The sequence below is a fragment of the Phragmites australis genome, chromosome 21 (assembly GCF_958298935.1).
Source record: "Phragmites australis chromosome 21, lpPhrAust1.1, whole genome shotgun sequence".
Classification (NCBI taxonomy): domain Eukaryota; kingdom Viridiplantae; phylum Streptophyta; class Magnoliopsida; order Poales; family Poaceae; genus Phragmites; species Phragmites australis.
The window spans coordinates 16,626,841-16,638,739 of NC_084941.1; the positions used below are offsets into that span (position 1 = coordinate 16,626,841).

At 41.9% G+C, this 11,899-nt stretch overlaps 1 protein-coding gene across 3 annotated transcripts; it reads right to left on the reverse strand.

Moving 5' to 3' along the window:
* Window positions 1-1,166: 1,166 nt before the first annotated feature.
* Window positions 1,167-10,236, reverse strand: LOC133903619 (calmodulin-binding transcription activator 1-like). 3 transcript variants are annotated; one of them, XM_062345043.1, is made up of 14 exons: window positions 9,893-10,236; window positions 7,884-8,003; window positions 7,175-7,290; window positions 6,950-7,038; window positions 6,770-6,812; window positions 5,541-5,688; window positions 5,297-5,416; window positions 4,882-5,213; window positions 3,964-4,338; window positions 3,131-3,825; window positions 2,500-3,040; window positions 1,786-2,130; window positions 1,552-1,651; window positions 1,167-1,482 (listed from the first exon to the last, which is right to left on the reverse strand). In XM_062345043.1, exons 1-14 carry the CDS (start codon window positions 9,927-9,929, stop codon window positions 1,469-1,471), a joined length of 3,075 nt encoding a protein of 1,024 aa, XP_062201027.1. In that variant the 5' UTR covers window positions 9,930-10,236; the 3' UTR covers window positions 1,167-1,468. The 3 variants fall into 3 exon arrangements, with proteins under 3 accessions (XP_062201027.1, XP_062201029.1, XP_062201030.1); XM_062345045.1 differs by having other exon boundaries at window positions 5,297-5,413; window positions 9,893-10,235; XM_062345046.1 differs by lacking the exons at window positions 6,770-6,812; window positions 6,950-7,038; window positions 7,175-7,290; window positions 7,884-8,003; window positions 9,893-10,236 and having other exon boundaries at window positions 5,297-5,442; window positions 5,541-5,684.
* Window positions 10,237-11,899: the final 1,663 nt, after the last annotated feature.

Genomic DNA, 11,899 nt, shown 5'->3' on the forward strand with positions numbered 1-11,899 from the left:
ATTCCTAACTAATTATAACTATTTCAAGAAAAGAAAAGAAATAACCCTTACCAGCTACAGCTGCTCATCGCCTAAAATCATGTGATGGCCGCCGCTGCTCTCATCGGCAGCTGCTGCCCACCAGACGCCTTCGCCCGCCATCGCCCGACCACACGCTGCCCGCTCGTCGCTGCCGCTTGTTCGTTGCCACCCGCAATGTATATAGTCGCGCGTGGGAGAGGAATCGGTAGCCGTGAATTATATAAAGGTCTGTCGATATGCAGAATACTGACGGGCCTAACGTGGCACCTGTCGGTATTTCACATGTCGACAAGTCATAACGTGTCACTTGTCGGCACGTGGAATACCTACAGGCCGTTACACTACACGAACATCCTATGTGGCACACCTCTTTAGCTGGGTCCACAACCTATCGGGATTCTGCGTGATGACAGACCTTCAGATCTAGTGCCACGTAGCTTGTCGGCATACAGAATACTGATAGATCCCTTATAAGTATTTCACGTGCCGACAGGTATCTATTCTAGTAATGTTTGAATTTGACTATTATTTTTTAATTTTCTAATAAAATAATATTATTAAAAAAATCCCTGTAGGCTTTGGTAAAAGTCACGAAACACAAGTGGACAGGGCTGGCAACACAAGTCACGCTTTCGTGTATGCAACGAAATGGATTTCATGCAGCGTCCTGTCTGAGTTTGCTTATTGGAAAATAATATAATCTTAGTTTTTTATATTATTTTATTCGGGGGAAAAAACTTGTTCTTTTTCGGAGGTTCCAGCCACAACTGGCCCAACCAGGACCAAAAGCACCTAGACATTCATTGCCGTGTTGATATATTGGGTCTATATCGAATGACAGTTCTAAAAGTGACAAGAAATAAGTGGTCACTCTGAGGGCATTGTTTTTGTTTGATGCATAACAGAACCAATACTCGCCTTGCAAAGTTTTCATACTTAACACTAGCTTGTACTTTGAATCAAAGTTGGAGTGCCCAACTTGGCCACCCCCGTTTTACGTACCGTATATTGTCTTTCCTTAACATGCCTAAACTTGGGCCAAATTCTGTTTTGCCGCGTCAAAACTGCGGCCAAGCAAGAACCAAACGAATCGAATACGAAAGGGGACAAATGCATTCAAACATAATAGCTAGACAAAGCACTCGTCAAGCATACCAAAGAAACTAGACAAATCGCAATCTGGAACTTTCAAGTCATAATAGCTAAACCCTCTCAAACTCCTAACCTCTGCACGCACGCAACCGTCAATTCATTCGATAATATCCCTATGTTGAACTCTTACACCAGTTACACACTGTAAATACATGGCTCCTTCAGAGGTACATAAGATTCTACTGTACATAACGCTGTGTCATAATAAACAAGAAATACCATAACTAAATCCCAAATCCAAGCATATCGGATCATGCTTCAGCAATGCTACTTTGGGTCATCACCATGTGTACCATCAATTCAGAAGCACTGAAGACGAAGACAAAATGGATCATCTACAGAGGAATCCAGCAATTAGTTGACAACACTAGAAATAACCTGGGACAGGTGTATCGTCGTCCCACAGCTCCTTGAATTCACTCATGAAATAGCCTTCGTCCATATCTGTCGACTCCTCGAGCATCTTTTCTTGCATAGCCTGCCATATCAGCAATGAAAAATGGTATAACTGTTTTATGAACGGTATCTGCCTTACCATTTGGGAAAAAAATGTGGGAATAACAATATCACCGTTCAAATTTAGATGAAATTTCTTAGAAAGCAGTGCACTACCTGAGGCTCCTGCATTTTTGACACAACTGTCAGAATCCTTTGGTATTGGTCTCTTGCTTCTGGGTACTGAACCATGGACTTCACTCTGGCAAGAGCTCTCTGCAGCCTTTCTTCAGTCTGCTTTCGTCCTTCTTGCAAGAAATCATAATCATCCCCAGCAGTTTTATCTGGGATCAAACTGCTGCTTGGTCCACCATTGCTGCCCTCTGTTGCACCTTCTGTAGACCGAAACCCACGTAACCCAGCCCCTCTTCGCCTCCAACGCAGTATAACTTTCTCCACTATCCCAACAGACCAAACTATTTTCCGATAATGCTTCCTCACTTGGTGGCCTCGCACATGAGCCTAGACAGACAAAAAGAAAAAAAAAATCAGCTGTCTGATGGATCTACACACTAGTAGGCAATGACACAAACTGGACACTTTTCTCAAATGGAATGAAATGTACACTACATTACAAACTAGACAAACTGTGTAAACGTAAAGCAGATTGCAGTAAGCACTACCCCACTGGTGCCATACTGCCATTCACACTAACATCTTAAAACAGAAGTTGAGCTAGCAGGCACCTTTGAATTACACAATTCATCAGTATTCCAAGTGGCAGACAGAGCAAATTTCGAAGTGTTTCTAACAAATAAATGACAAGTGCAATTTTCCAGATCAAGTGAAACTGAAATATTTACTGAAATCTTATTTATACTGTTAACATACCTGGATCTTGACAATTCGTTGTCTAATAAGAAGAAATTCTTTTCTCCCCCTCCACCCCCTGAACTTATTTTGTATACGAGTCGCAGCAGCATGCAGGGGATCCTGCCCTGGCTTGGATGGCTTGACAGAAAGGAGTGAAAGGGCACGCTCATCCGATATTCCACCTTTATCATCCTCATATTGAGCTGCTTGCTTTCTCTGGAATGATTGCACCCTGAAAACTTGATATATACGAGCAGCAGCTTGAGCAGCATTTCGAACAGCACCTAATGAATCTCCATTTGCAGGCTGCAGTGCACTTCTCTCGGTAACATCTCCAATACCAGGTAGACCGGATATTTCAGACATATTGGCTTCCTTAAGATTGAGGGCTTGCAGATGACTCGTCAGAGAAGACTCTGCAAGGAAACCAGAGATTCCTTTATGTCCATTAGCAGATGCAAGATCTGCTGGTGTACTTGCCGAGGGGAAATCAGGTGTTGGATCTGTCAAAGCTCCAGGAGCTGCTCCCAGTGCAATCAGCGCAACTACAGTCCGCTCTCTGCACCACAAGTGAAACAATATTCCAAAAAGATCAATATGCAAAAATGAAAGATGAAAGTATTACCTCACGTCAGCTTTAAAAACTTACCTGCCACAAAAGGCAGCCCAATGGAGTGCAGTCCACCCATGAACATCTCTGAAATTTATATTCACGCCAGCAGTAACTGTTGGCCTTATAGCCCAATCATATCCAAGTGCAGCTGCTAAGTGAAGCACGCCCTGTCCTTCATCATCCAAAACACTGGGTCCCTTACCACCCACACCTACTTTATTGAGAAGCCAGACATGCAATTTTTCCTTAATTAAGTTCTCAGTGAACTGATCCTTCTGATCATCAGTAGCAAGCTCATTATCATCAGCCAACTTTAGTAACTTGGACCACTCATCATTGTTCGTCATCAGTGAACCTATCTTCTTGCTCAAGTCAATCATCTCCGGACTGGGGTTAGATATAGTTGTCTGGTACTCATCTGATCCCAAGGACAACAGTTTATCAAGGCGTATCAGGAAATAAACTTTGTTTGTTGCACCATGTGGACTAGGAGCATCCATGTACTGGGAATCACTTGGTCGGAATTCAAACTCTCGCACTTCACTGCAGGCCAACCTGTTGGAGCAGGTGATATAGAAAGGGACTCTACCAGGTTTATGTGGGGGTGAATAACAGAGGAGAGCCCCATTTGCTAACACCTCTGCTGGAACTTCAACTTCTCCAAACATACATGACCACTTGCATCTCTCGGTGACTTGACTATTATTTAGGATTCTACCGGCAACTATGATCTGCATGTCATTCAAGAGACATTGTGAGAAGCTGAGAAGAACTACTTTCATGAGAACGGTCAGGACGTCTTACCAAATACATGACTTTCAGGCTTTGGAAATAACATCAATAAAAATTTCACACTCACTGTACTTTACCTTAGTCTTTGAGCCCACATATGTCCAGCTAGGAGCAAAATCAACTATACTAAATAGCTGGTCCTGCGAGAGCATTGGGGACACAGTAAACTGATCCAGTGGCTCGTGGCTTGATGCTTCAATGATACTGTCCGCCTCTTCAGTGTTCCAGTACACCCCAGAACTAGATTGAATTTGAGAATCCTCCACTTCAGGAAGCTCTTTGCTCATCCATCTTGTAAAACTGTCTGTTTTCTTAAAGCCGTCTTTTAGGATATCAGATAGATTGGATGACTGACTATTCAAAAATGGATAACCAATGGCGGCCTCCAGAGAACCATCATTCTGCGGGAAGCTATTCTCCATTGCTGACAAATCACCAGTAGCACTAGAGAACTGAAATACAACAATTTCAGTTAGATGTCTCAACATATTATACCAGACAGTAGAACCAAGAGGCACGGTTAAGTATCTACCTATACAAAGTAACTCTTAAGTAAGCAATGTAATGACAAACTAATTGTAGAAATTCTAAAGACCATTTCAGAATCAGATCAAATTGTACAAATTGGAATTTATCATTGTTTAATATAAAATAGAAAACGTACAACTTCACCCTTTTCATATAATTAATTTGAGGCAACTGTGCATTAGTTCGTAGCCAGTAAGTGTACACCGAATAAAAGCCCATCTTTAACCATAAAGAGGACGAAAGATGGAAAATGCAAAAAACATTTGTACATACAGATACATTAAATTCTCAGAACTGTTGATGATGATAAGCATCAAAGCTTTCTTTTCCATATTGGTTAAGGAGTTAAACAATAAACATATCAATGATAACAAGTAATTTGTACTTTGTTAGATGTCCTCTACACAAAAACTAGGGAACAGCAGTTGACTACACAAAACACCGTAGAAAAAAACAGACCAACATACCTGCCAAAATGACTCTCCATCAGCACCTGCTGAACAAACATCATTGAGACTGAGCCCATCTGAATATACTTCATCAAATGTCAAATAGTCAACTCCCAAGCCTTCTGTAGAAGTACCTTGCTCGGGAGGAACAGGAAATTGGTGAGAAGGCATTTGAACAGGCCCATTATCCATTTTTAACACCTCATTCCACGATGGAAAATCAGTTTGACTTGCACACCCATTTGTTGCAAGCACGGGACTTGAATCATTGAAAACCACAGGAGAATTATCTTGACTACTGGAATAGATGCTTGTATTATGTGCCATAGATTGAAGTCCCTGACAATCGCCTATAATTTTGTGGCAATGAAAGGGATTCAGATCGACTGCACTTGGGTTCAAAGCACAGAAAATTAGTTTGGGTGGTGATTACCTATGGATGAAGGAGTGAAAGAGCTCAAAACAGAAGAATCTATCACGGGTCCAATTCCATTTTCATGCTGCTGCATCCAAGTGAAAGAGTGGTATCCGGCTCCTCCTGAATAAGTATCTGCTGCACCGAATTTTGCTTTAGATATTCTGTGCATAATTGGAGTATGTATCAGTAAAACTATTTTAGTTGCATAGCATGTTATTTGCCATTACATAAGACCAAAGAAGATGGTCAAAATCTCTACCTGATTCTGCCTCCTCGTATTCTGAGGCCTGTCCACTAAGTGAGCTTTCACCCTCTATAGTTTGTGAAGGTAACTGACTTGAAGGACTATCCACAACAGCTTCTTGAATCATGTTATTATTTACCCTAGCACGAGACGACTTCCCACCCTGAAGGCCATATTCACACCATGAGATCAAATGGGATCTTAAGAAACTTCTTACAAGAGCAAAACATGTGAGGAAATGATACTCTTCCCAACAGAACATGCATGACCAATTTTCTTCAAGATTAGAAACAAGAAACATGACTTCAAACCAAAATAAAGAATATGAATGAAAATCAACTTGGACAAACAAACCAGTGCAGAAATAGTACTCTGGGTTTCTAAAATCTGTATCAAGTTATAATAGGTCTCGCATTTCATTATCAAGCTCCAACTAGCTTATAACACTGGCCCTCCTGGAATCGACTGGCTCTCCTAGAATTGTTAGAAACACATTATTTCACCCATGCTTATTCTAGTATCATCTCTGCCATAATCTAATAATAGAATCTGGTGTGACCACCTAGTCAAGAGTTGAGCATTTTATATGCCACCATCTGCAACAGGTTTATCCAATTTCGAAAACCAGCACTAACTACTCTCTAAATTACCATTGGTCATGTAAATCCGATTGGTGTGGCTCAAAACCTCAAACATTAGTTTTCTGGAATACAAAAATGGGGAACCAGCTAGTAGACTAATAGTCATAGTCATACTCAGATTTCAAAAAGGCAAAAACTAAAAAATCTATCACCCATGTATTTACAATGGAAGGAAGACATCAGTCTCATAAGTTGCGTGTAAAGAGCATGTTCGGAAAGAAGCGACATAGCAAACATTTAGAGTTGAGTTCCTGTAGTATGCAAATATTCTACTCATCGCCACTAACAAATTCATGAGACCATAAGATTTTTCAAATGTCATAAAAACTGATTTTTCAAATATGTCATTAAAAAGATTTTTTAAATATGATATAGGTTTATATTTTCAAACAGCTAACCTTTGTATAATATAGTACTAGCAAAGAATCATTCAAAAACCGATGACTCTGTAATTCTCAGAAAAACAGTGCAAAGAATCTGTATCAAGAATCTGACAACAAAACATTTCACTCTACATACTGGGTAATGAATAAAACACTTGGCAGCTTGGCAGAAATGGAGCCAATCACTAAGTAAGAAAATAGTGCATCACATCAGTATTACCTTGGTCTCAAGATAATGTACAAGTACGATGTGCATAAAATCCCTGTGAAGTCAAAGAAAAAAGTTGTTTAAGATAATATCCAGTTTAGTCAATATAAACACCTACAGTAGTGCACATAAATTCCATGTGCTTATGCCACAAGTTTGTGCATTTATGTTCTATCATAGTAATCCACTTACTCTTCCAACATCCAGTAAGTCCTCCTTTGGAAGTTTATATTCTCTTCTCCATGAGCATAGTAACAGTGAAGCACATCAATACTTCCAGACTGAAATTATAAACAATACTCAGTTTTATTCTCAATTTCTCGTCGACAAATAATAGATGACATGAAAAAGGAAACAAACAAAAAAAGTGTGAAGGGATCATTGAAAAGAAGGCACTGTATGACCGAAATGACTTACTTTCAGCCTTTCATGGGCTTCTTTCACAGTCTTTTGATCGTTTTTCTTCCTCCAATTATGGCCATCCTTCCTGAAGTATCTCAATACTTTCCGATCAAATAAAAAAAGTGAGCCACCTAAACAAGACATGAATAATGTTAGTGACCAAGATTGAATTGCACATTATATTGATACCATTGCAGCTCTTCATCAACTTTATACACATTTGATTGGAACATTATTGAAGGAAATTGTAACACCCAAGATTCAGATTGATTTCTGGAAGAAAAGACAGCACAAGAAGAGAAGTTAGAAGGACTTTGAAAACAAGGCCAAACAAAGGATCGTAACATCTCCTGGCACAAGAATTGTGTAGTGTTAAACACATGCAAGCTGACGTGTGTTTTATCCCAGCAATCATTGAAAGCCTAGTTTAACATATGATATGCTTCCTACCTTTATAGCACATAACAATTCTGCATAAATACAGACATCGTAAAAAGAGTAATAACAAAAAATCAGGTAGCTGATTGAAGTTCAGAATGTTCAAAATCTTGAATTGTTAAAGGAAAACCTTGCATGCAATCAGAATTAATGCAGCAAGAGCAATTTCAAATGACCTATCACAACCAGGCTTTCAGAATTCTTGGTGATTCACTATGGAAAATTACTTTACGTGAAAGCACCAACAAGCAGCATCATTGTTTGATGTAGGATACAGATGTCATACTTGGAGGTCTGTTTGGTGGTTCTGGAGCAATATGGAAGTTTCTGTAATTTTTAAGTATTTCACATATTTCAGCAGGGCGCAACCAACGATGTTGAGCCTCCTTCAGTATCTGCTCGATATCTGTTCACAGAAAACAAAATCAAGTTAAGCAATTGAATATAATTGTGACAACAGTCTTGAATATGAACAAATTGCCATCACAGATATTTCAAAATCTTCACAAAAATGTGAGACACAATTGTTTCAGATGAGTATATCCTTATATGACAGACCAAGTGAATCCATGAATCTCCCATTCTCCATTGTAAGCTCATAATCAAGCTCAGAAAGACAACAAACTTGGCAAAACATTAATAGCAAATTTCATAAAACCACATGTTTATGTTCATAATTGCAAAAAACCACATGATTCTTGGCTACTTGCAATTAAAAAAAAAAAGATTTATAGTCATAAGGTCTAGAAAAACCCATCCTAACCAAACCCTGGTTTGCTGGCCCTTCAATCCACTCGGCTCATCAATCTGCTTCATCCAATAGGTGATTTTTTGTGAAACCTTTGAGCCACGAAACATGGTTTGAAGTACCACTAGTGAAGGAAAACAGAGTTTTGTAAAACCTTGTGACCATGAAACCTAGGGTTATGTGCCACTAGCCAAAAAAAACACGATGTGTTCAGCAACTATGAACACAAAACATGTGGTTTTGTGAAATCTACAGAAATATTAAAGTTAAACCCATTCACCAATGGCTATGAACTTCATGAGTCTTATGAATAACTTCAAAAAGCAAGGAGCTCTTCCTCACAAAATACCACTAGAAACCAAACCGCATTACTCTCTTGAAAAGTGGTAACTTGTGGCCTGATTTTTGGGGCTAAAAAGGAAAGAACATGAACCAGATATTCACGTACATCTCCTAATTGACAAATCCAGCTTCCTAAATCAACAATACAAGATCAAAATTATCAAGCAAGAACAACTTAATGGTTCATTCCAAATCCAATTATTGAAGTTAAAGAAATTTTGACATCTTAGCAGGAAAAAAGCCAACATGATTTGGATAAAGCAGCCATCTTAGCGACTCCAAACACTTAAAAATCAATGCTCAACAAAGCAAACATAAAATAGGAACAGAAAATTTGATATAAAGCCTTTATATCAATAAAGGGATATTTCCTCTAGTAAAAGAAAAGGTTACTGTGACAACAACCCTAGTTCCATCAAAAACCAAACATTTCAGCCAACCCACCCAACCACTCAACCTGACTTCCATTATATTCCTCCAAAAAGCATAGACAAGTATTAACACAAAACGAAACAAACCCTTTCAGAACCCAAAAGGCACTCTTACCCCAAATGGAGAACGAAAAGGTCGCATATCCCAAATAGGGTAACACAAACAACGGCTGAACGCTAACCTACACCGGTCAGATCGTCAGCACTGCCCAACCCAAACCCCTTGATGCAAGCAGTTATTCCTTGTCTGCTACCGCCTTGTCTGATGGAGGTACGGAACTCTCAAAACCAGAAAATTCCACTATAAACTCCAAAGATAAGACCCAACCTACTTCCAAACTCCCGGCACAGCGCATCGAACCCATGACGAATCCCCAATTTTCCAAAACACCAAGCTCTACGCACCGATCTTCCAAATCCCTACGGAACCCTCCACTGCTTCTAGCAATTCCCTCCAAAGAAGCACAGAAACTCTGGAAGAAACCTCGCAAAGAACCACTGCTCTGCACCGAAACAGTACGGTCCACCTACCGAGAACTCCGTGCCCATCCCGGCATAAACCACCAAACAACTCCCGAGAAGCCCGAATCCCGCTGCCACGCGGAGAGATGCTTCCACCTCCGCAACATCGACGCCTACCGGCGCCCGTAGAACCCGCGCCCGGCTGAGCGCTGACCACGACCGGGGCGTTGACCGAGGCGAGCACCCCTACCCAGATCGGATCGAACCAAACGAGACGGCACCCCGGGATCACCGGGAAGCGTGGGTGCTCACCTAGCTGCGGCACGACCGCGAGGCGCCGCGCGTCCATGATCGGGTGTCACCGGCGGCAGCTGCGCACCATCCACGGCTCGGTCGACCGGGTCGCGGAGGGAGCCAACCCTTCCTCACCTCGCCTGGGGATCCGGGCGCGCAGGGAGGGGGCGGCTTCGGGGGTTTCTGCGGGGAGTTGGGGAAAGTGAGATGGAGGATGTTTTCGCTCCGCTGTCGTAAGCCGCCGGGAACGGGTTGGGGAGGGAGGGCCTGGTGCAGGCCAGTGATTAGAGCAGGGATTAGGAGGGCGAATGACTGTTTTGCCCCTGCTTCGTGATTCGGAGGCCGGAGGCGCTCGGGAGTCAGGACAGTAGAGCACAAGCGCCTAGGCCTGGAAAAAAACCTCGCCTCGATTCGAGCTCGAGGCTGCTTGGAAGCTCCTTCGTGTGCCGGACCTGTTTGACCACTGGGGAGCCAGGTAGTACAGTACAATTCTGGTCGCCGATCACATGATTGACGGCCAGGACATTTTTAGTGTTTGAAATCATTTTAAAAGGATTCCTGAGCCAAAACGTTCGATAAGGTACAGATTATTTCACGCTGAAAACGACCAAGATTCCCATATTCAAACCAGGGCCCATGTCACAAGATAAGAAAACAATTAAACTCCTAGAATCTATTGTCATTCGCCACTTGGCTGTTTCTTCTATCCGCTCAATACACTCCTCTCCCGAGCATCGTGGGGCAATTTGCTTCTAGCGACCACCAATTCACAGTCTGGAGCACCTCCTATGCCTATGGAGTGACGTCTTAGAGAGATAGCTTAGAGCAACTTCAAAAACCTAGTCATTGCTCTCTCTATCTACCAAAACAGCCAAATATGCTGAAAAACTCTCTCTAACGGATACACCATCGCACCATCTATTTTGCCTCATCCTCCATACTTGGGACCTCACACGCCATATGTAGTGGGCGTTCTCTCGCATGCCATCGGCCAGCTGTTGATGTCCTCTTGCCATCTCCCTTCCCCTCTTCCTTCGGCCCCGATCGACGCCTGAGCTTGCTGCCCACCCCGAGCTCACTCGCAGCCCACCCTACTACCCATTGTCCGCCCCGCTCTAGATCTCGGAGCAACAACACCCCTACCCTGAGGCCAACGGAAGTGAAGGGGAGACCGTGTGATTGATTCCCCTCCTCCAAGTCGCCGCTCCCTCACAGGAACCCCGCTCCTTGCGTCGTCTTCCCCAACACCGGCCACCACTCCTTCACTCTCTCAGTCAAGCTGCCTACACCAAGCTCCTCCACGTCAACATGCTACATGGTGAGCATCGTTGGGGTCCCACAAAACTTTGATGTGCATCACTTTCGTCTCGCCTCATCGCCAGCTCGTGACACACCGATGTTGCAACAATGTTAGAAGGTTAGCACGAGCATACATGGTGAGGTCGATCCATGACGGCATCAAGGTCAGGTGGAATTCATGTCGAGCAATAGGGATGGCAAGTCCAAGCAACAACAGTTTAAGTGGCTTGTCGCAACAGCAATGACATCCTCGATTTTCCTTGGATCCAAGACTAACATGTGTTTTGGCGCAATTTTGTTGGGAGCCCATTGCTTCGACCTTGAAAGTCGATCCCATGCCTCCAAAACTCTTTATTGAACTGGATTAGATCAACATTGGAGATACCATAATTTCATAACTGAGGATATGAAAAAGTTAGCATCTTCGAATGAATAAGATTATAATCATGTTGTTATTATAGAGCACTGATAAAGTCAGTAATTCATACCTTTTGACACTTTTTACTGCTGAAGAAAAAAAGTATCAAACATCATTAAAAATTGTAACGACGCATAGGTATTTTCAATGAAAATTTACAAATATGTACACTGCTCAAGGAGTTTCAACACTTTAGTGTAGCACACCTAAGTTAGGTTAAGTTTGTGTATTTATATACTGCAAAATAACGAGAATCATATACACATACTTCATGTCAATATGCATAGACCCCTGCGTAAAGAAAATTA

Coding starts and splice junctions, on each gene's coding strand:
- LOC133903619 (XM_062345043.1), bottom strand. CDS start 9,929: ATGGACGCGCGGCGCCTCGCGGTCGTGCCGCAGCTAG. Junction 6,813..6,949: donor ACTTACTGGATGTTGGAAGA/GTAAGTGGATTA, acceptor TTGACTTCACAG/GGATTTTATGCACATCGTAC. Junction 3,041..3,130: donor TGGGCTGCCTTTTGTGGCAG/GTAAGTTTTTAA, acceptor CTTGTGGTGCAG/AGAGCGGACTGTAGTTGCGC.